Genomic DNA, 25,220 nt, shown 5'->3' with positions numbered 1-25,220 from the left:
TGTCTTTAAAAAAATTAATATTTCTTACATTCAAAAGACACATATGAAGTATGTATAGCATATAAAGAATAAGTGCACTGTGCACCTACTATCCTGATCCCTCCCTGACCATATTTCTCTCCCTTCCATGGACAATTAACCATTAGCCTCGATTTTCCGATATCATTCTGATATAGTCATATATTTTTACAGATTTAAAATTGGATTTACCGAGTGATTTGTAACTCTTGAAACAAGTTTTCCTTTACTGCAACTTGTAACTAGACAGGCATCTACATACAAACTACACACACACACACACATAAACTCGAGTTATTTGGAGGACTTAAACCAGTCATAAAACAAAAGACCTTAGCTGTAGAAAATTTCAAAGTTAGGCATTTAATATCAATATTTATGGTTTGTTTTTTCTAAGAAGGTCCTAAAACTGACGTTAAGAACGAAGTAAATACTTAAAATTAACCATAATATTTTAATTCCTAATAGTGTTTGTACTTAAAACTCCATGTTTTGACAATCACAGATATTGATGTTGAAGGCCATCAGAAATATTAAAATTCTCTCCTTTATTCAAATGTGTCATTTTCTGAATAAAATTTTGTTCATGTCTAAAACTTTAACTCAAGATGAAAATATTTTTAGAAAGGTTTCAAACTTTAAATAAATTAAGCACTCACACACAAAAGGGAGATAGATAAAGACTACCCATTTTAGGAGGCAAACTCTTCAATAATGTATGTTTCACTTTTTAATGAGGATACTTTCAATTTCAGTAAAAAATCTGAAAAAAGTCCAAGATAGTGTTTAGCTTATTTACCATCAGTTAGAAGATAACTATTACAAAATCTGGAAAATTTAATGCATGTTCTTTGAAACATTCCTATTTCAAAAGATCAATGTCCTTAAGGATATTTAATCTTCTTCCTATTAAAGTAATTTATACTGTCATCTGCAACCTGATAAATGCATTCCTATCAAGAACATTAAATTATTTAAATTCTCTAAGCCTTAGTTTTCTAATGTACATAATGGACAGAATAACAGCCATTACATAGGATCAATCACTGAAAAGATTTCAAGAAACACTTGTGTACATTTCAAATTCTACTCCTGGAGCTACCTGAAGGCCCGATGGATGGTGATCAAGGAGAGAGGCGTATGTCTACTGGAAGACAGAAAGAGGGAGTTGGCTGGCTGGGAAGGGGAGTGTTGACTAACAAGTAGAGTTCCAAGTTCCTCACTCCAGCTTCAATCAGGTAGCTCTCCTTTTAATTGTAATACCTATTAGATTCTGTAAGATTTCACTTAAGAATATAATGGCTAAAATAAGTCTGAAAATCACTGTCTTTATAGACTAGTATAATACTTAACATATAGTAGAGGTTTACTAAAAAATTAATTTCCCTCTGTTCCTCTGAATTTTTTAACAACTTGTATTATATTATGGATGTCAACAGTAATTTTAAATTACTATATAAACAAAAACTTTCATACACTGGAGCACCAGGCTCTGTTTTAGATACTAAAAACAAAAATAAATAGAACACAAAGTCCAACCAAAACGAGGACCTCACAGTCTAGCTGGGGAACTCAATATATAAATAACTAAAGCACATAATGAATGATACAAAAAACATATATGTAAATCATTATAGAAGTTAAGGGAGCAATTTTCTCCCCGAAGTAGAAAAATCTTATACCTCAAATAGATACTGAGAAAAATAAACTAGGAAAGGCTGAAGAGATGATGTGACATTTGAGTTGGAATTTGAAGGATGAATATCTGCTCTGGGTAGACTACATGACAGGATGGGATCGTTAATTTAAATATTTTGATGTTTAAAAGGACTTTCTGCAGGAGGAAAGCAGGGACTGGGAAGAAGCTACAACAGGCAGATGGAACACAGCACAGTATGCCTAGGACACTATAAGCAGTGTGGGTTGGTATTGTTAAGAGTGTAAATCACAAGGCAAGGATAACCTAAAGAAGCTGGAAGACTAGGCAAAAGGTCAAACCAAGCCTTGCAGGCTGTGTTAAGGTGCCTGGACTCTATTCTACAATTGCTAAGGAACCAGGAAAGGGTTAGGAAAAGGAAATAATAAGGTTTACATTTTAGAAAGAGTATTGAGAGAAATACGGAGGATCGAGAGTGGACGTGCAAAAGACTGAAGGCAGAGGGATCTGTTAAGAGACTACTGAAAGATAAGGGCTGGGAATGGAATAGAGAGATTAAGTCAAGAAATACTTAAAAGGTAGAATCAGTAGGACTTGCTGATTGTGTGTAAACGTCTTCATTTCTCAACATATTCATATTTTTGGATTATATCATAAAGAAAGACTAGACTGGGGGTGGACACCTTCTAGCAGGGGTGGGTAAACTACAGTTCACTTAGCTCACTGACTGCTTTTGTAAATAAACTTTGTTGGAACAGAGCCATATCCACTTATTTAGGTATTGTCTATAACTACTTTTGTGCTACTATAATGGCAGAGTTGTAGTTGTGACAGACACCATATGGACCGCTGAGCCAAAAATATTTAATATTTGATTCTTTACAGAAAGTTCACTGACCCACCTTATTTTATTAGCTGTTTTTTGATGGAAAATAATTTCTTTTTAAAAAGTAGGTTATTCTCAAGATCAAGGAGGGAAGCAGAAGTTATAGCTAGTGACCAGCAGGGCTAGGGAAGAGATGAGTTAGAAAGAGGAAGCCAGCCAGAGACAGCAGAAGCCATTATAAATTATCAGGATATCCATAAAGTTTGTGACTTCAAAAAGTTTCATGTACAGTATGCTTAAAATAAACAGTACTGCTAAACAATACCTGTCCTTGGTATAAGCCAGCATCCTGAATGGTGCTGTCTGGTTTATTCAGTGGTTCAAACGTGTTACTCATGTATTTGTTCCACAATCTGGTCTCCTTTTCATCTGGAATATTGAAGATTTTTCTTATTTCCTTTTCAATTGTATCTAGATTTAAGAAGGAAAGATACGTGAATATAATAAATATTTTAAAATACACCACATAGAGCTTAGTGCTCACCAGCATAAAAATCCTAAATTTAAAATACTGATATAATGGCAAGAATAGATGAACACATATGTAGGACATACATAAAAAACAATTAAGAAGGTTTTTAAGACCAGGGGTGCTTTTCAGGAAGAAAATGGTAATTATAAGTCTGACAGATGATTACTTGGGGAAATTAAGACCTCGAAACGTAAAAGAGTTCAATCATATTGTGTTATACAGGATGAACTTTAACCTTTTACACATTATAAAATCAATGTATTTTCTGATGGTATGTGAAAGTAAAAAATTAAAATATAATTCAGAGATGCTACAGATGAAAATGTTTTTAATTATAACATAACCAACTTAAGAATTTTATATTAAATTGAATATAATTTACAGTTTGAATAGCTAACTAAAATTAAATAGAATATATAGACACAAAGAAAAGTTTTTTCTTTGAATGGATGCCTGTATTGGTCAAAACTTCGTTTTCAGGGTAAAATCATATATTTTCCTTATTTCTAAATCAATTATCTGAGTGGAAGAAGCCTTTAATTGGAGCAGCTTAATCTGCTATAAAATAAGACACAGAAGTATCTACATATTTGAGAGTAAGTTTCAGTACCATATAGTTAAATGAATCTATTTATTTCTTTAAGGCATTAAATAAGTAGTAAATGTTATAGTGTATTTCAAAACTTAAGCAAATTAGTCAGAATATTTAAATAATTTCATTAAATATAGTGACAGCACTGCTTTCTATTTTGGCAGGGTTAAACTTTTTTCCTTTTTGGTCTTTATATTGAAGTGTAAATGTATACCAAAAAATGCACAAGTCATCAACATATCATGATGAATTTCCAAAGTGGACACATCCACGTAACCAGCACCTAGATCAAGAAAGAGAACATAACCTAGGAAGGAGGGTAGAAGAAGAAGCTGAGGAAGGGAGATCATTTTTCTATAAAATGAACACTGTTTTCCTGATTACAGAAATAATTCTTCCTCACTGAAAAATTCAGAAAATACAAATATAAATAAAATGTCTAACTAGAGATAACTACTGTTAACATTTTGATATTTCTTCTTCGACATTTTTTTTCTATTAATACATATTTATATACATAATATAATATATACAAACACATATGAGAATTTCCTCTTCATTGAGTGTTACAATATACTCATATATAGGGGAAGAACATTACAGGCAGAAGAAAGAATGCAAACGCCCTGAGGTGGCAATGTATTTGATGTGTTCTAGAACAGCATGGTGCACCAATGTGGCTGAAGTGGAATGAGCAAGGTGGAAATGAGACCATAAAGGTACTCATGCAGGATCATACAGACTCTTGTAAGTTATGAGAGTATTCTATTTTATCTGAGTAAGAAGGGAAGCCACTGAAGAGTTCTGAGCAGAGAAATGGAATGATCTCAGACATTTTAAATGTACACTTTTGCTGCTAGTGAACAACAAATTGCAGGATCTCAAGGGTGGGAGACTAGGCTACTGCAGAAATCCAAACCAAGGTAGTAGCAGTGGAAGCAATGTTAAGTGGTCAGACTGAGAACAGATTCTAAAGGAACTGCCTAGAAGATATGCTGCTAGATTTATATGCAGGGTGAGAAATAAAAGAGAATTGGAACGATACCAAGGTTTTTGGCCTGAGTAATTCGAAGAATGCACGTGGTGATTACTCAGATGGGGAAGAATGACAAGGTAGCAGGTTTTGGGAAGAAGGGAGAGAGTTTAGTTTCACTTATGTCATATCTTGAGATTCTTATCAGACACAAATGAAGAAATGGAATGGCTGAAAATGGAATTGAGTTTTGGGTAAGAGATATAAATTTAAAAGCTACCGACATGCCCAAAGTATTTAAAGCCAGGGGACTAGAGGAAATCACCGAGGAAAAGAGAGGAGATCCGAGGACTAAGCACAGAGACACTGTGACATTTTGAGATAGTGACTATGAAAAGGATCTGAAGACTCTGAGAAGATGTGGCCAGTGAGAACTTGTGTCCTGGAAGCCATATGAAGAGAAAGTATTTCCAGATGGAAAAGTGACTAAGTACGTTAATTTTTGCTGGCAGATTAAGAAAATGGAAGACTTTGCAATTACCTTTGGGTTTATCAACATAGAGGCTATCACAGACGATCATATAAACAGTGCCAAGGGAGTGGTAGACTTGAGTGTCCGATGTAGTGGGCTCAACAGAGAACGGGAACAGAGAAAGTGGTAGCCAGAAAGCAGGATATTTAAATTCAGGGTTGTCGAGCGCAATTATAGATAATGACAGTCTACGGTATAACTATGGTAATTGGTGGCTGAGGCTGGGTGCAATCAAGATCACCGGACCTGAGAATATCAAGATATTGAGAGCGTGGGTACATTTATCCACATATTAATCTGTCTCTATTAGGCAGTTAATGAAAAGCATACGGAAGTAGAAAAATATTAATACAGATATCAGAAATGAAATTGTGGTGATGAACATTTCCAGTAGGAACATTTAATAAGAAAGTTAAGTAATTCCATTAATACATTTTATAAAGCATTTTTCAAAAAGTTTTATAACGAAAATTATTTTTTCAGTGGTATCCTTAAAGAAAAATAAAACCAAATTTGATCTTTCTTATTGCAACACGTTCCATACCCAAATGTATCAATTTATGGAGAAAAACATTCAAAGGCAACATATTCTGGCTCTGAATGTGGTAAATTATTTATTTCTTGCCTATGGCTACTATCATTTTTATTATAAATCAATACAGGTAGTACTAGCTAAAAGTGGAACATTTTATTAATTTGGTAAAAATAGAAAACAGGTACTTATATTTCTTAATTCTATTTATATAATTTATATAGATATATTTCATGTACAATTATTTTCATCATTCTTAATCAAGATTTTTAAAAAGACCACAAGTAAAAAATATACATCCCATATTTCATTTATTACCCAAATTCTTTATTATTTCAAAATTCATTTCCTTTAGAAAAACAAAATCAGCCCAATTAACCCTTGCACAGATGTGTAAGGGAGTAATTAAGAGATGAGACTCTGGTATAAGGGCCTTGGTTACACAATTAAAATACTGGCTCTATCACTTGGTACTAGCGTGAATCTAAGTAGGTTACTTAACCTTTCTAAGCCTCAGTTTCATCACCTGAGATGAGGAAATAAAAAACTACCATTTATAATTTTTATTACAAACTGTGTCTTATCAAAAAGTACTATAATTTTGTTATTAAATTTGTAATCATTTATTTAACAAATATTTTATTTAATACATTCTTGATCTTAAATAAAAATATGGCTTTTAAATAGAAAGAAAAAAATTTACATATATTTTAATATACATTTATATGTGTACATATGTAAGTATGTAAAGATATGCAGATATATATAGAGGACGTTAGGTAAACTTACTGAGACTATAATTCCCTAACTCATTATTAAAAAAAAAAAATCAGTGTGTCATGATAATGCTAAGCCTGTTGCCTTATGTAAGTAGCTACCTACCTGTATTTAGATTCCTAAGAATAAACTGAGAGAATAAAAGGAAATAACCTATTATCATTTTCCATGCTAAAAAGGGGAAACATTATTATTATTATTACGGACATATACATTACATTACCTGACAAAGTTTTATTTAAGCAAGTTTTTATTTCAAGTTCTATTTCAATTTATATTTGTTTTACAAACATTGTATACATTTTTAAAACACTAAATTAAAACAAAACTATTTGATTTTTTTTTAATCTTTTTTAATTTTTTTTTTTTAAAGATTTTATTTTTTTCCTTTTTCTCCCCAAAGCCCCCCAGTACATAGTTGTATATTCTTTGTTGTGGGTCTTTCTAGTTGTGGCATGTGGGACGCTGTCTCAGCGTGGTTTAATGAGCAGTGCCATGTCCGCACCCAGGATTCGAACCAACGAAACACTGGGCCGCCTGCAGCGGAGCGCGCAAACTTAACCACTCGGCCACGGGGCCAGCCCCAACTATTTGATTTTTTTAAAAAGTAAAATGGCACAAATATTAAACTCATCTAATAATGAAAGTAGATCTAGAAATGATAAATAATTCAACTCTAAGCCAAGTTATGTTGCATCATGCTCGGAAATATTGCACCAAGCTTGGAAATATGTAATGTTTAAGCATAAACCCTTAAAATGGTTAGCACCCCAGTAGTATATAACAAATAGAATTATAACTAAATTCCTAACAGCAATGGTTTAACAAAGAGACAGGATCTTGAATTACCTATTGTGTCAGCTTTGCTAAATCTTCGTGTTACAACATTGTTCATGTTTCCATTTTCACAGAGCTTCAATTCTGTGAGATATACTTCTACTTTGCAGTGCTTTACAAACATACCCTGTTCAACCACCTAAAAAACAAAACAAGTGTCAGTTGTAGCTCAATAATTTCACTGTCTCTAATAGCAATACATTTCCCCAAAGAGGCTTTAGAAAAAAACTGTAGATCTCCAATGACAAACAGTAACTATTAAATCCTGTCAATATAAAATAAAAGATATGGGATAGTGGGAAAAGCAAGAAACATTTCTGGAAATTTTAATATTTAACAGAATATGAATAATCATATTAAACACTAACAGACAATTTGGAAAGGCATTCTACAGATCTATGAAGACACTGTGGCATACTATAAATAACGAATACATTCAGTATTTCTAAGAAAGTTTACCCAAAATGTAAATACAGCTCTGATTAAAGATACAAACATACTTCTAGCTTTTAGTACTTGATCTCAAGCAGAAAACCTTTAAAAGTTCTAAGTTTTATACAATTTCAGTTAGCAATAGCTATAACATCACTCTGTATGTTAAAATAAATCTTTTAAAATGATAACTCCAAACTACTGCTGCCAAAATATTCAGCTATGCCCTGTAACTAATATGCTAGTTTTCCATCCTAAGATGACTTTGTTTGACCTTTACATGGGCACTTAATAGTTCTATGCAACAAATGAAAATAAAAAAGCTGCTAAACATGCAAGCAATAAAGCAGAAGAGGAGAAAGTATGTATATATTAAGGTCACCTTTTAATAAGTATATTTCCTTTTGATCTTCTAAAGGTTAACTGTAGGATTTCAGTCATGAATACTGTTTCCGAAAATAGTAATTGGCCTGAAATATGATACATTAGACAAATATGGCAAAAGGGAGGATCCAAAGGACTGCTGTACTCGCAAGCTTAGCATCAATTCAGTAAGGGCCTTACAAATTTGTCTTTCATTCACAGGGAAACTGTTTTAGCTCAAAAAATTCAAATATAGTTTATCTAGTATTTAATGTCCAATTTAACACTAATTTTTATGATACTTTGTCATATATATTCCTCTAATTATACTTGCTACATTCACATTTCTAAAACAGCTAACAGCCTGTACCTCTCCTTTTGTTCATTAATTTAATTCATTTCACAAACTACTATATAAACTAACTCAACTAATGAAATGTGTTTTAAAAGTCTTATGCTTATTTATTGTGAGGTTAAGAATGTAGCAAAAATACTGTATCATTTAATTTTATAAGATTACATGTAGCTATATTTAAGTAGAAAAACTAGGAATCAAATATTTCTTCAATCAGAAATTTCTGCTCTAGGATTCAATATCTGAGTAAGAATCCTAAAATAATATTATATTAAGGTAGCTACTAATCACTTGTAGGTTGCTAAAACTGAGGTACCTACAGACCTCATGTCTACGGAAAAAAAATGGAATGAAGAACAGTAGGTAACAGGACAAAGAAATAGGATAAAGTAACAAAAAATAAGAAAATCCCTCATTATGATTTATAATGAGGTATATAGTTTCTAAACATAATTTTGTAAAAGGTGAGAATTAATTTTTGTAACAGTAATAGATATTTCCTGGAAAGAACCAGGTGATTTAACTGTCAGAAAGTCACTGTAAACAATGAAAACAAAACTTCAAGATTATTTCAAAATCCACACTTTTACTGGGATTCAGAATTCTTCTCTTCCTTTTGTTGTTCTCTCCAACAATACCTTATCTTGCTAAAACCCTCCTCATACTACTCAGGAAACTACTATTATATTTATAGGATAATCTGCTACTTCGAAAATTAGTGTAATAAAAAGCTGTTCTCTTAAAGAAAACAAGAGTTTGTTCTCCAACTAATTTTATTTGAAAAGACCATACTATATGACTAAAGCTCGACTACAAAAGCACCATAGCAGAGAAAAATAATTAGGATATTCATGTATTAGTATTATTATGGTCATTTGTAGATTATTTATATAACACCTCCTTTCTATGTGTGGCCATGGGAAAGGGAGCAGCAGTGGAGGCAGAGCCCCGTGATCCCAGGCCCCCAGCCATGGCTTAAAGCCTGGTAGCGGCAGCAGTAGCACACACAGAACTCTGACAACCCAAGTGCAGTGGGAGACAGAAACACAAGGGGGAAAAAAAGGAAGTATAGAGCAACCAGAAAACAAAAGATAAAATGGCAGTATTAAGTTATAATATATCAGTAATCACCCTAAATGTAAATGGATTGAAATCATCAAGCAAAAGACACAGAGTGGCTGGATGGATTGAAAAACAAGACTCAACAATATGCTGCCTCCAGGAGCCCATCTCAGCTCTAAAGACAAACATGGGCTCAAAGTGAAGGGACAGAAGATGATACTCCAAGCAAATGGCAACCAAAAGGAAGTGGGTGTAGCCATACTTATATCAGACAAAACAGACTTCAAGCCAAAAATGGTAACAAAAGACAAAGATTGACATATAATGATAAAGGGGACAATCCATCAAGCAAATACATTTGTTAATATATACACACCTAATGTAAAAGCATCAAAATATATAAAGCAACTATTAACAGACCTAAAGGGATAAATTGACAGCAACACAATAATGGTAGGGCACTTGAATATCTCACTTACATCAATGGATAGATCATTCAGACAGAAAGATGACAAGGAAACATCAGCCTTAAATGAAACATCAGATCTGACAGACTTAACAGATATATACAGAAGAATTCCATCCAAGAGAAGAATACACATTCTTCTCAAGTGCAAATGGAACATTCTCAAGGATAGAACATATGTTGGGAAACAAAACAAGTGTCAGTAAATTTAAGGAGACTGAAATCATATCAAGCATCTTTTTCCTGACCACAATGGTATGCAACTAGAAATCAACTACAAGAAAGCTGGAAAAGTCACCAAGTCTCCACATATGTTACTCCACATATGTTAATATGCTACTGAACAACTAATGGATCAATGGAGCAATCAAAAAATACCAGGAGACAAATGAAAATGAAAACACAACACACCAAAATCTATAGGATGCAGCAAAAGTAGTACTAAGAGCAAAGTTTATAGAAATACAGGCCTACCTCAAGAAACAAGAAAAAAACGCAAACAATTTAACATTACACCTAAAAAAAGAACAAACGAAGACCAAACTCAGTAGAAGGAAGGAAATAATAAAAATCAGAGCGGAAATAAATGAAATAGAGACTAAAAAGACAATAGAAAAAAATCAACAAAATTAACAACTGGTTTTTGAAAAGATAAACAAATCAACAAGCCTTTGGCTAGACTAAGAAAAAAGAAGGCTCAAATAAATAAAATCAGAAATGGAAGAGGAGAAATTACAATGGATACCACAGAAACACAAAGGACTATAAGAGAATACTATGAAAAGCTATATGCCAATAAATTGCATAATTTAGAAGAAATGGATAAATCTTAGCCTCATCCAACCTCTCAAAACTGAATCAAGAAGAAACAGAGAATCTGAATAGACTGATCACTAGTAAGGAGATTGAAACTGTAGTCAAAACCCTCCACAAAACAAAAGTCCAGGACCAGATGGCTTTTCTGGTGAATTCTACCAAACATTGAAAGACTTAATACTTATCCTTCTCACACTCTTCCAAAAAATTGAAGAGGATGGGATGCTTCCTAACTCAATTTAGGAGGTCAACATTACCTTGATACCAAAACCAAAGAGAACACAAAAAAAGAAAATTACAGGACAATACCATCGACAACTATAGATGCAAAAATCCTGAACAAAACATTAGCAAATCAAATACGACAATGCATTAAAAGGATAATACACCACAATCAAGTGGGATGTACTCCAGGCATGCAAGGAAGGGTCAACATCTGCAAATCAATTAACATGATACACCACATTAATAAAATGAATAAAAATCATACAATCATCTCAATAGATGCAGAGAAAGTATTTGACAACAGTCAGCATCCATTTATGATAAAAATGCTCAATAAAACGGGTATGGAAGGAAAGTACCTCAACATAATAAAGGCCATATATGGCAAACCTACAGCTAACATCATACTCAGTGGTGAAAAACTGAAAGCTATCCCTCTAAGAATGAGAACAAGGCAAGGATGCCCACTCACCACACTTATTCAACATAGCGTTTGAAGCCCTAGCCAGAGCAATTAGGTAAGAAAAAGAAATAAAAGGGATCCAAATTGGAAAGGAAAAAGTAAAACTGTCAGTATTTGTGAATGACATGATTTTATGGATGGAAAATCTCAATCCACCAAAAAGCTATTAGAAATAAATAAATACAGTAAAGTTGAAGGGTACAAAATCACTATACAAAAATCAGTTGTGTTTCTATATACTAACAATGAACTAGCAGAAAGAGAAATCAAGAAAGCAATCCCATTTAGAATCGCAACAAAAAGAATAAAATACCTAGGAATACATTTAACCAAGGAGGTGAAAGACTGAAAACTATCAGGTATCGTTGAAAGAAACTGAAGATGACATAAAGAAATGGAAAGATATTCTGCACTCACGGACTGCATTGGAAGAATAAACATAGTTAAAATGTCCATATTACCAAAAACAATGTACAGATTCCACACAATCCCAATCAGAATCTTAAAGGTACTTTTCATGGAAACAGAACACAGAATCCTAAAATTTATATGGGACAACAAGAAACCTCGAATAGCCAAAGCAACCCTGAGAAAAAAGAACACAGCTGGAAGTACCACACTCTATTTTGATAGTAATCAAAACAGCAGGGTACTGGAACAAAAACAGACACACAGATTTGAAGTCAACATCAGAAACAGAAGTGTGAGCCCAGAAATAGGCTCACACATTTATGGACAACTAATTTTTGACAAAGGAGCCAAGAACATACAATGGAGAAAGGAAAGTCTCTTTAATAAATGCTTTTGGAAAAACTAGACAGCCATATGCAAAAGAATGAAAGTAGACCACTATCTTACACCATATACAAAAATTAACTCAAAATGGATTAAAAGACTTGAAACCATAAAACTCTTAGAAGAAACCATAGACAGTATGCTCTCTGACACTGGTCTTAGCAACATCCTTTTGGATATTATCTCCTCAGGAAAGGGAAACAAAAGAAAAAATAAACAAATGGACTACATCCAAATTAAAAGGCTTCTGCACAGCAAAGGAAATCATCAACAAAACGAAAAGACAACCTACTGACTGGGAGAAGATATTTGCAAATCATATATCTGAAAAGGGGTTAATATCCAAAGTTTATAAAGAACTTATACAACTCAGCAATGAAAACACAAACAACCCGACTAAAAGATGAGTAGAGAATCTGCACAGGCATTTCTCCAAAGCAGATAAACAGATGGCCATCGGGCACATGAAAAGATGTTCAACATCACTAATTTTCAGGGAAATGCAAAGCAAACCCACAACGAAGTAACACTTCATGCCCATCAGAATGGCTATTAAAAAAAAAAAAAAAAGAAAGAAGTGTTGGAAGAGGAAGTGGAGAATACAGAACCATTGTACACTGCTGGTGGGAGTGTAAACTGGTGCAGCCACTATGATAAACAGTATGGAGATTCCTCAAAACACTAAAAATAGAACTACGATATGACTGAGTTACTCTGCTTCTGGATATTTATCCAAAGAATACAAAATACTAATTCACTATGATATATGCACTCTTATGTTGACTGCAGCATTATTTACAATAGCCAAGACATGGAAACAATCTAAGTGCCCATCAAGAGATGAATGGATAAAGATGATGTGGTATATATACACAACAAAATACTACGCGGGCATTAAAAAAAGATGAAATCTTGCCATTTGTGACAACACAGAGGGACCCTGAAAGGTATTATGCTAAGCAAAGTAAGTCAGACAAAGAAAGACAAATACCATATTATTTCACTCATATGTGGAAGATAAAAACAATAAACACATAGATAGAGAGAGCAGATTGGCAGCTACCAGAGGGGGGAGACAGGTGGAGGGGAGGACAAAAGGGGTAAAGGGGGACATCTGTACAGTGACAGATGAAAACTAGACTTTTGATAATGAACACAACGTAGCGTATACAGAAGTTAAAATATGATGTACACCTGAAACTTATATAATGTTATAAACCAATGTTATCTCAATAAAAAAATAAATAATAGTTATGCTTCAGAATTAGAAGTGACAAAGTGTTTTTTCTAAGTGAATTATAATGTTATATTATTATAAATAAGGAGTAAGCACAAGATGAAATCTGGCTCCTTGTCCAAAATTTAGGACTTATGGCTATATCAAAATATTTCCATTAATTCAGGGTCACAACAAAGGTAAAGTCTCCTTACTAAGATAGTGAGAGAAGTGTAAGTTTATGTCGAATTAAGTATAATTTTTATTTGCTCATTTTGCTGTGAATATTAGCACTTTATATAAAGTCATGAAATATAATCAATAAACCTAATGTAGCCTAATCTTCATAACGACGTATGAGTTTCACAATAACGACGTATGAGTTTCACAATAACGACGTATGAAAGTTTCACAGAAACTTTACTTCATTCTAAGTGCCTGCTTTTCTCCTTTGGAAACAGAAAGCAATTTCTATAGAAATCTAGTACTCGAAAACAATTTGGTAACACTGGGCCGAAGCGATACATTTACTGTTTCTGAGGAGTTAGCTACATTCTGTTTTGCAGCACTTACTGAGAACCTTTGCTTAGTGCTAGGAATACACAGGTGAATTAGACCTTGTCCCTGGAGTCAGGGGAGAAGATGTAGTGGTAAAGAAACAAGTAGAGAAGTATAGCACAACTATGAAGTTATAGGTGTTAATGAATAACAACAAATCCTACATGCAATATTCCACTCACAAATATTTCAGGACAGATTTCTTGGAAAAGAAGGACACAAACATAACCATAATACCATTATCACACCCCCCAAAATTAAAACATCCCTTAATATCAAATATCTAGTTAATATTCAAATTGTCTGTGCTGCCTCACTTTTAATATACTGTTTGAATCAGGATCAAAATAAAATTCATCCATTACAATTGACCGGTAAGTCTCTTAGCGTCTTTTTTTTTTTATTATTAATGTTATGATAGATTACAACCTTGTGAGATTTCAGTTGTACATTTTTGTTAGTCATGTTGTGGGTACACCACTTCCCCCTTTGTGCCCTCCCCCAACCCCTCCTTTTCCCTGGTAACCACCGATCAGATCTCCTTGTCAATATATTAACTTCTACCTATGAGTGGAGTCATATAGAGTTCGTCTTTCTCTGACTGGCTTATTTCGCTTAACATAATACCCTCGAGGTCTATCCACGTTGCTGCGAATGGGCCAATTTTGTCTTTTTTTATGGCTGAGTAGTATTCCATTGTGTATATATACCATATCTTCTTTATCCAATCATCAGTTTCTGGGCATTTAGGTTGGTGCCAAGTCTTGGCTATTGTAAATAATGCTGTGATGAACATAGGGGTGCAAGGGACTCTTGGGATTTCTGATTTCAGGTTCTTAGGATAGATACCCAGTAATGGGATGGCTGGGTCATAGGGTATTTCTATTTTTAACTTTTTGAGAAATCTCCATACTGTTTTCCATAGTGGCTGTACCAGTTTGCATTCCCACCAACAGTGTATGAGGGTTCCTTTTTCTCCACAACCTCTCCAACATTTGTCGCTCTTGGTTTTGGATGTTTTTGCCAATCTAACGGGTGTAAGGTGATATCTTAGTGTAGTTTTGATTTGCATTTTCCTGATGATTAGCGATGATGAACATCTTTTCATGTGTCTATTGGCCATATTCATATCTTCTCTTAGCGTCTTTTAACTGACCAGTTCACCATTCATCTTTTTATTCTTGCAATTTTTAGTAAGACTACTTCATAGATGGCAAGATACATTCTAAACAAAATGCAAATAATATCTAGCTGCTCCTCATTCTGTGATGTTGGTAGGCATTAATTAACCAGTGCTTATATCAGGAGTGGGCAAACTATGACCCACAGACTAAATCTGACTCACCATCTATTTTTGTAAATAACATTTTACTGGAACAGTTATGCCCACTCATTTATGTATTGTCTATGGCTGGTTTTGCACCCAAAACAGGAGAGATGAGTAGTTTTCCACAGAGAACATTTTAGCCTACAAAGCTAAAAATATTTACTATCTGGCCCTTTAAAGAAAAACTTTGGTGACCCCCTGGCCACTAATTCATTAGGTCTTCTTTAATTTTGCTGAGTAATGTTTTGTAATTTTCAGTGCAGAAAAGCACAGTTTTTAAGTTTATTCCTAAGTACTCCGACCTATTGTAAATGTCATTTTAAAACTCAACTTTATTTGTTGCTGATATATAACTGGTTTTTCTATATTAACCTTATATCCAGCTATCTTGCTAAACACAATTATTAATTTTGTTTATTAATACAATTTTTGGAATTTTCAACATATACAGTCATGTCTTTCAGAGCATTACAATTTTCTTTTTCAATCTTTGTTCTTTTAGTTCTTTTTCCTACATTACTGTACTGGTTAAGACTTCTAATACAGCTATCTTTGTCTTATCCCTGATCTGAGAGGGAGAGCTTTGAATATTTTTTCAGTATGTTTGCAGTAAGTTTCTATTCCTAGTTTTCTATTTCTAAGAGGTTTTTTAAATTTGTTTTTTTAATCATACATGGATATTGAGTTATAATAAGTGATTTTCAAAGTTAAATCAAAATTGCATTTGAAGAAAATCTAGCTTGGCCATATTTATTGTCCTTTTTACATATTGCTGGATTTGGTTTGCTAATACTATGTTTAGCAATTAAGCATCTCTATTCATGAGTGAGACTAGCCTGTTACTCCTTTTTCTTGTAATGTCCTTCAGGTTTTGTGTCATGTCCATGCTACTCTCATAAAATAAGTTGGAAAGTATTCCTCCTCCTAGTCTCTGGAAGAGTTTGTAGTATAGGATTGGTATACTTCTTCCTTAAATAGTTGGTAGAATATAGTGGTGAAGCCTTCTGGACCAGTAGTTTTTTTGTGGGAAGGTTTTCAATTAACGATTCAATTTCTTTAATCATACAGGGCAATTGAGATTTTCTATTTCTTATTATTTCGACATCAAGTTGTATTTTTCTATAAATTTATCCATTTCATCCATTTTTTGAACATAAAGTTGTTCAAAAAATAATCTTTTAAAAAAGTCTTTAGGTTCTGCTATGATCCCCTTTCTCGTTCCTAATAGAGGTTATTTGTGCCTCTTGTCTTCTTATTCTTCATCAGTCTAATTTCACTGTTCTTTACAATGAGTCAATTTTGTTTATTTAGTACAGATTTCTTCTATTTTATTAATGTCTACATTATTCTTTCTTGATTAGGCTTAATTTCCTTTTCTTCTCTTAGGTTCTTGAGACAACAGATTTTCGGACTTTCTTCTTTTTCAATATATGCATGTAAGCTGTAAAGCTCCTACGAATGGCCTTAATCATTCCTCTATGCTGTATTGTTATTATCATTCAGTTTAAACAGGTCTAATTTTACTTTTATATCATCTTTGACCCAAGGATTATTTAGAAGTATATTGTTCCAGTTCCAGGTAGCTGGCAGATAATCTACCTATCTTTTCATTACTAACTTCTAAGTTCCACTGAGGACAGACAATACACTGAATAATTTCCATTTTACATTGGAATTTGCTTGATGACCCAGATAGTCAATTCTTCCACCTAAAAGGAATCTGTATTCTGCACAGACTAAGTGCAATGCCTGTCAATTAGGCCATGGTGGTTAATCACGTTGTTCAAATTGGCTTCCAAGCTCGCTCATGTGGTTGTTAGTGGGCCTCAGCTCCTCTCCAGCTGTTGGCAGAGACTTTAGTTACTCATCATATGAATCTCTCCATAGGCTGCCTGCATGGCATATCGCTTAACTCAGGGCGACTGATGAGAGAGACAGAGAGAGAGAGAAAGAGAGACAGAGAGCACGGGCGCACCAGAGAGCACTCCCAAGTTAAAGGTACTAGTATTTTTTATAAACTAATCTCAGAAGTGACATACTATCACTTCTGTAGTATTTTACTGGTCCCACAGACCAACTCCAGTACAATGTGGGCTATTACACAAGGATGTGAGTACTAGGAGGTGGTGATCACTGGGAAGCATCTTTGAGGCTGGCTACCACAGTCCACCTTTAGGTCCAATATGTGAAGTCACAGTCCTTCCCCCGCAACATGCAAAACACACTCATTCTCTGCAAAGGCCCCACTATCTCATCCCAATATAGCATCAACTCAAATTTGAGAAACTTGTCGTGTATCTCTGATCCAGGTCCAGGAGACGATCCCCGAGTCTAGTTCCTTAGGCATCTCAAGTGTAGTTCCTCTTGATCCACAGGCGTATGAACTAAGAGATGTTTTCTGCTCCACATATACCCAAAATAAAATGGTGGGGCATGCACGAAGTAATCTTTTAGATATTCCCATTAAAAGAGGGGAAAAAAGGAGGTACAAAAGAGTCAGTGGTCTATAGAAATTCTGAAATCCACCTGGGAAAACAGTGGAAGTTCCTTGATTAGGGCAGGCTTCTGCCCTTACTTGAAAATGACTCTTCATAACACTTGGTTCTGCTTTCTGACTCATCCCTTTTTCATGAAAGTTAGCACATGTCTGCAATTCAGTAAATTCTTAGTCTGATTCCTGCTTGTAGAAGTCTGGGAGGTCAAAGGCCTCTTTCATTTTATACCGTCTCTGCAGTCCAAAATGGCAGTGGTTCTTGAAAATACTGTAGGTTTCCAGCGGATCTCACTGGAATTCATTCCATTAGACAAAAGTCACACCCACAGATGTCCTCTAGATAAGTCCATTCTAACTTGGGTTTATGCTGAGAAGGCTGAGGGACAACGCCCTTAGGCTTCTTAGCAGCTCTATTGTTCTTAAAGCCACACATGGAAAGAAGGTGTGTAGTATACCTTTAAGTTCTTTCTCAGGGCCTTTTGCCTGAACAGTATTGTGAGGCACCACCTTTGTCTTTTCTCAAATCTTAACAAAGAATTTTACAGTCACACCCTTGGCTTCAACTTTAGAGGAAGCTTTCCTGAGAGTGCCTTGAGTCTGTTCTTGTTCAGAAACATTCCTTAGTTTTAGCATTGTTTGTCATGTGGAGAGGCTAGGAATCTTCACCAACTAGCAAATCTTGGCTCCTTTTTATTTAACAATCCTTTCTTTAGCTTCTCTCGCTGTTCTCACATCTGACTATAAGCAGCACGAGAAAAAAACAGGCAGTACTTTGAACATTTTGGCAGATCGTTCAGTTTGTCAGACATATTTTTTACCTTTCAGTTTACTGCAGTTGACAAGTTGCTAAACTTTCTGCCACCTTATCAGAAAGATCACTTCCTTCTGGGTTTCAATAAGATCTTCCTCACTTTCCTTTAAGTCCTTACTGGCAGCCTCTTCAAAGTCTAAAATTCTACTACTGATTTATTCAAGGTGCATTAGGCATTCATTAATACTCCTAAAAGTTCTTATAGCTTCTAACCACTGCCCAGATCCAAAGCCATCATCACATTTCAAGTTTTTGTTATGTCAGCATACTACTTCCAGATACCAAAATCAGTATTAGCTATCTACTGCAGCATAATAAATTACCCCTAAACTCAGCAGCTTAGCAAAGCAAACATTATCTCACACAGTTTCTTAGGGTCAAGAATCTGGAGCAGTTTAGATGGGCTGTTCTGGCTTGGGGGTCTCTTGAGAGGTTGCTGCCAGGCTGTGGGCTGAGACTTCAACTATCTGGAAACTCAAATGAGGCTAGAGGATTCACTTCCAAGTTCACCCACATGGTTGTTAGCAGGCCTCTGTTCCTCTTTAGTGGCCAGCCAGCTCAGTTCCTTAACCATGTGAGCCCCTCCACAGGCTGCCTGAGTGTGAAGTTGAATTCCTCAGACTGAGAAATGAGAGCAAGAGGGCATGAGCACCCAAGATGTAAGCCAAAGTGTCTTTCATAATCTAATCTTTTTTTTTTAAATGAGGAATAACTGACATATTATATCAGTTTCAGGTACACAACATAATGGTTTAATATTTGTATATATTGTGAAAACATCACCCCAATAAGCCTGGTTAACATCCGTCACCCTATATAGTTACAAAACTATTTTTGTTCTTGTGATGAGAACTTTTAAGATCAATTCTCCTAGCAACTTTCAAACATGCAATACAGTATTATCAACTATAGTCACTATGCTGTAACTACATGACTTATTCTGTAAGTGTAAGGTTTTATCTTTTGACCACACAGACCTTGATACAATCCCGAGACCTTGATTCACTGTGGAAGGGGACTACTCAAGAATGCAGATATGAGGAGCTGGAGATCTTTGGGGGTCATCTTGGAAGCTACCATCTTAACTGATATGCTAATATTGTTATATACTTTATATATATTTTCACCCCTATACGAAATTATTACTATTTTAAACAGCCACCTTAAAATTTATTCACAACACTTAATTTTGTCAGTCTACATTTTTTCCTACCTCTAAGCTTCCACATGGAGTAGTTTTCCTTCCATTCTGAAGACTATTTTGTATTTCCTTTAGTGCAGTTCTGCTGGGAACAAATTCTATCAACTTGTTTATCTGAAAATGGCTTTTTTCACCATTATCTGTGAAGGATCTTTTCCTTGGTCATAGAATTCTAGTTGGCAGTTATCTTCTTTCAGCATGTTCAAGAGAGTCCATTATTTTTTGGCTTTCATTTCTCTTGAGAAATCATTTCTCTGTCTTATCCTTACTTTAAAGGTAATATACCTCTTTTCTGGCTACTATTAGGGTATCCTTCTGCCTTTGCTTTTCAACAGTTTTATTAGGTATGGTTTTGTTTATATTTCTTCAGCTTGGGATTCACAGCATTTCTTGAATCTGTAGCATGTTATCTTTCATTAGTTTTGGAAAATTCTCAGCTATTACCTCCAGCATGACTTCTATCCCAATCTGTCCTTCCTTTCCTTCTAAGAGTCCACTTATATGTATGCTAAACTTATTCACTGTACTCCGTGTGTCCTTTTGCTTTTTTCTGTATTTTCCATTCATTAGTTTAAGTTTTAGTTTGTGCATTTTCTACTGATGTTATCATTCAGTTCACAAATTCTCTCTTTGGTTCTGTTTAGTCTAGTATTTTATGCAAAAATTAAGTCTAATTTTTTCATTTTATTGTTCAGTTTTACTATTTGGTTCTTAATAGTCTTTTCCTTCTTTTCAACTCTGTCTTGCCTTTTTTTGAACACAGTATTTTAAAGTTTCTGTTTGATAACTCCATTATCTGGATTTCTCATGGGTTTGTTTCTATTGCCTACAGTTTCTCTTGGATTTTTGTTCCATTGTATTTCCTGCTCATTTGTCTGTTTTTCTGTTTTTTATTGAATGCCTGACACTGTCAGTGAAACATTTTAGAGATATTTGAGGCCCAGAAGGATGGTTAACTTTGTTTCTGCCCCACAACTAGAGGTATTTACCAATCCTAGATTCCTTGATGCAATCAGAGATTAGTAAAATTTAAAGTTGGGACCCAGACTCTAAAAGACCAGTTTATTCTTTAAGTGAGTTCCACTGGCATCTAAGTCCTGTGGGGCATAGTAAAAATGGAAATTCCAGGCTTACTGATTTAATTTTGGAGGAAGACACATTTTAATAAAGACTCTAGGTAATTTTATGCACACTAAAGTTTGAAAATTATTTTACAGGTTGAGTAAATATCAACTACTTTATTAAAAAATGTAGCAGACTTCTTAAACTTTTCTTTCTACCTGTGTGAAGTTTTCATGATTTTTTCCTTTTTTTACTTTAATTTCCTTAACAGACAGAGATTTCAAGAAATGTCAACCAGATCTCTTTCAAAAAGTAATGCCAATAAAATTGCTGGTTGATCTGTTTACCATATTAAAGACTTGTACTATGTAACGTGCTACATTTTTTTTAAAAAGTATATCCATCATGAAGGTTAAAGTAATACAGTTTAACACATTTGAAGATATTCCAGACACAGATTTTCCTTTATCCCACGAGTGAAGTTCTTCTAGACAGATTTACAGCTAAATAGTCTATCCTTTAAATGATCAAAACATTCAATTCTCCAGCAACTACAGATAAAACAATAGGCCATTTTATATACATAAGGCTAGCATTCTTTTTTTTTTTAAAGACTGGCACCTGAGCTCATATCTGTTGCCAATCTTTGTCTTCTTTTTTTTCTTCTTCTTCTCCCTAAAGGCCCCCAACACATAGTTGTATATTCTAGTTGTGAATACCTCTGGTTGTGCTATGTGGGACACCGCCTCATCATGGCCTGACCAACAGTGCCATGTCTGCACCCAGGATCCGAACCAGCGAAACCCTGGGCTGCCTAACACGAACATAACCATTGGGCCATGGGGTTGGCCCCAAGGCTAGCATTCTTAAAAGAGGAATCCTAAATTTGAAATGACTACAAGAAAAGAATGAGTGAACTTAAGGAACTAAGATAAATAAAAGGCACATTCACATTCTATTTAGAAAACAAGATTCGATTCTATACCTAAACCATAGATATAAAAATACAAATTGTCAATATAGCAACTTTGTAGCATCAGTTCCAAATAAATCCAAATACGGTTTGGTCTAAGAGAGGTTTATACCCTTGTGTTGCATAATTCGATTTTCTAATTGTTTCTCTGTGGGAAAAAACCCCAGATAAATAATTATGCTCAGAGATTCTGGTTCCCCCTCTCATTCCTTCTCCCTATGCCCCTCCTCAACAGCATACACTATCAAATACTTGTGTAAGGTTGGCAGATCTATTTTAAGCATTTGGTATTCTTCTATTATGGCAACACCCTCACTTTCATAAATGACTTTATAGTTCAAAAAAGTAAAGAAAATGAGTCATTTTTAATGTTTCTAGATTGTAATTGTAAAAATTTAACAAAAGGGATAATACCTGCATTTTCAGGTTTAAGAAAGAATTTTATGCTGCAAAATATTTCTCCTGCTTTTAGTTTCTTCATTATTTTCTAATTGTTTTATCAAAAAAAGCAATGTAGCAGAGTGGTTAAGAAAACAGAGTCAGGCTGTCTAAGTTTATAAACTGTTGTGACTGTCTAAAAGAGCCTGAACCTCTCTACTTTTGTCCTCACTTCCTCATCAATAATATGGACATAATAATACTTACCTCGGAGAGCTTTCTGTGAGGATTAAATTAGTTAATAATGTATAATGTGCTTATAACAGTATTATCTGTGTGTTAGCTGTTATTATTATTATACAGTATGGAGTAATATTTCGATGGTCATTTTCTCCAAGATAATTGACAAGTCTTCACAAATCACTGAATTAATAATAAAATGTGAACTCTTCAAAAAAATATTTTTATTCAGTTATTCTTAATATGTACCTTTCGTGCTATTGGTTCCTGACCTTCCATCAATGTGTACCAGCTGACGAGTTTATTCCAGCCTTCAGTTGGCAACAGTATGTAATCCAATTCATCAATAAGATGCTCCTTAAGTGACTGGGCATCACCATCTGCAAAAGGAAAAATAAACTCAACACATAAAAAGAAACAACAGTACAAATCTCTAAATGCTATGGTTGTATGCATTACAAATTACTTAAACTCATCAAGACTAATTTAAGTATTTAAGTAATGAGTTTTGAAAAAAGCTCTGAAGAGGTTCACATCTAAATCTATGTATTCCAAAACAAACTGCTGCTTTAGAAAGTTTCAATGTGTACCATCAGTGTTTAAAACCAACAGTGTTTTTATCAAGTTAATTTTTCTTTTATTAGGCTCTTAAAAAAATACTAAGGTGTAATGTTAACCAAGGGACCTGAAAGAAGAGTGGTTCCCAAATATTCTGAATATCAGAGATCTCTTACATGGTAATAGTGGTCATTCCAGAATTAGCTAATGAAGGAAATTCAGAAGCAAATCAATAACCTTTTATAATGACTCCAAAGCATGTGGGCTGGGAACCATGAAAGAAAGCACAAAAAGGCATCTTGTGAACTCCAGAAGGCCTATGATCTAGACTCCTCACAAGATCTAGGGTGGAGGTAGTTGTTTAGATGTGGTTCTAATTCCATGATCCATTTTCAAAATTCTGGTTAAACTAAAACTTTAGTGCAGGGCAGGCCAGAGATCCAGAAGCAATACCTTGAGTTATACCTACACCACAGTCCCAATCTGAGACTCATTTATTATTGTCTGGTCTTTTCCTTGAATTTCCAAAGTGCAGAAACATAAACAGAAATAGTTTATTGAGTTATATACAACTTAAAGGAGATTTTCTCAATCTGAGATAGTCTAAACTAACAAATATGGAAAGCAAAATTGTTCTTGGTAGCATTTCAGTGAGAACATAATATTCTTAATTAGACACAACAATATAAATCAAAAGCAGGAAAAGTACTAAAGGGATTAAGAGAAAGTTACTTATTCTATTTAGGATCAATCTATGATCACAAAATCACTCTAAAGTTTGAGGAAACTATGCTTCATATAGAGCAGAAATGTGAAAACTGAATTTTATAATACAAACTTCAACAGCAGATGCAAACTAAGTATCAATTTTTAAGCTCAGTTTTTAAAAAATCTTAGTTGTTACTTTTAAATTCTTGATGAATACTGATAATTTCCAGAACTAACTGAAGCTGAAAGAAACTTACATATCCTAAGCCACTATATGCATCATGTACTATGAGACATATTACAGCAAATAATTGTGTTACCTCAGTCAATTCTCAAAACAATCCTCTAAGACAGGTATCCCCACATTAGATTAGAAAATATATTCAGGAAAATTGAGTAACTTGCCCAAGGTCATACATACAGAAAATTGCAGGTACTGTGAAAGGTGTTATTATAGAAAACCCTGTTATCTCAGTAGATTTTCAAAACAATATTACGAAGTAGATATCTCCATTTTAATTAGTAAATAGATTCAGGTATTGATTAACTTGCCCAAGGTCACACATACGGAAAATTGCAGAGACTAGATTTAAACACAAATCTGTTTATTCTAACATCCATTTTCTTTCTACTCTAACACACTGCCTTGCAGAGAACTTAGGGAAAAAAAAGAAGTTAAAAAACTAAGACTTCTATGTTGTTTTCTGCAATAATTCAAGAGTTTGGGTAAATGATTTTATTATGTACCAGACTCCAAATAGTAATTTTTATCTAGTGGACAAGACAAAACGATCAACTCATTTTTTTTTTTTTAAGATTTTATTTTTTTTCCTTTTTCTCCCCAAAGCCCCCAGGTACATAGTTGTATATTCTTCGTTGTGGGTCCACCTAGTTGTGGCATATGGGACGCTGCCTCAGCGTGGCTTGATGAGCAGTGCCATGTCCACGCCCAGGATTCGAACCAACGAAACACTGGGCCGCCTGCAGCGGAGCGCGCGAACTTAACCACTCGGCCACGGGGCCAGCCCCCGATCAATTCATTTTTTAAGGGAGGAGAACATCCCTAAATGCACAACAGTTGCTATTTCTTACTTCTGTTTATTGATAAATAATTGATGTACAACAAACTGCATATATTTAAACTGTACAACTTGATAAGTTCTGACATACGAATACAAGTCTGAAACCATCACCACTACCAAAATGATGAACATTCCATCATCCCCAAAAGTTTCTTTGTAGTCCTTTGTAATCTCTCCTTCCTGTCCATCCAGGTCCACCATCCTGTCCCCATTTATCTGTATTTTGCAATTATAGACTAATATGCAGTTTTTTAGAATTTTATATGAAAATTGTCTTTGTCTTACTATAAACAAATTTGCATCTTCTAGAATCTTATATAAAAATAGTATGTACTGTTTTTGCTCCACTTCACTTATGC

The 25,220-nt window shown here is 34.3% G+C and overlaps 1 protein-coding gene across 12 annotated transcripts in view; it reads right to left on the bottom strand.

The window, feature by feature from the left end:
* The window catches only part of USP15 (ubiquitin specific peptidase 15), a 134,571-nt gene that overhangs the window by 69,532 nt on the left and 39,819 nt on the right, over nucleotides 1-25,220 (bottom strand). For 10 of the 12 annotated variants that reach the window (XR_011540517.1, XR_011540520.1, XR_011540518.1 and 7 more), the window contains exons 3-5: nucleotides 22,763-22,893; nucleotides 7,289-7,415; nucleotides 2,827-2,972 (exon numbers count right to left, since the gene is read on the bottom strand). Coding sequence is in view for 7 of the 12 variants with exons in the window: in XM_070621924.1 (XP_070478025.1) it covers nucleotides 2,827-2,972; nucleotides 7,289-7,415; nucleotides 22,763-22,893 (404 nt within the window). In the remaining 5 variants the exon portion in view is untranslated. Of the gene's footprint in view, nucleotides 1-2,826; nucleotides 2,973-7,288; nucleotides 7,416-8,090; nucleotides 8,186-22,762; nucleotides 22,894-25,220 lie in introns of those variants that run through there. The other 2 variants (XM_008522312.2, XM_070621929.1) reach the window with 2 other exon arrangements.

Source organism: Equus przewalskii, chromosome 5, assembly GCF_037783145.1.
Source record: "Equus przewalskii isolate Varuska chromosome 5, EquPr2, whole genome shotgun sequence".
In the NCBI taxonomy this organism is placed as follows: Eukaryota; Metazoa; Chordata; class Mammalia; order Perissodactyla; family Equidae; genus Equus; species Equus przewalskii.
Note: the sequence above shows the minus strand (reverse complement) of the source record. Positions and strands in the feature narration are given on the sequence as shown.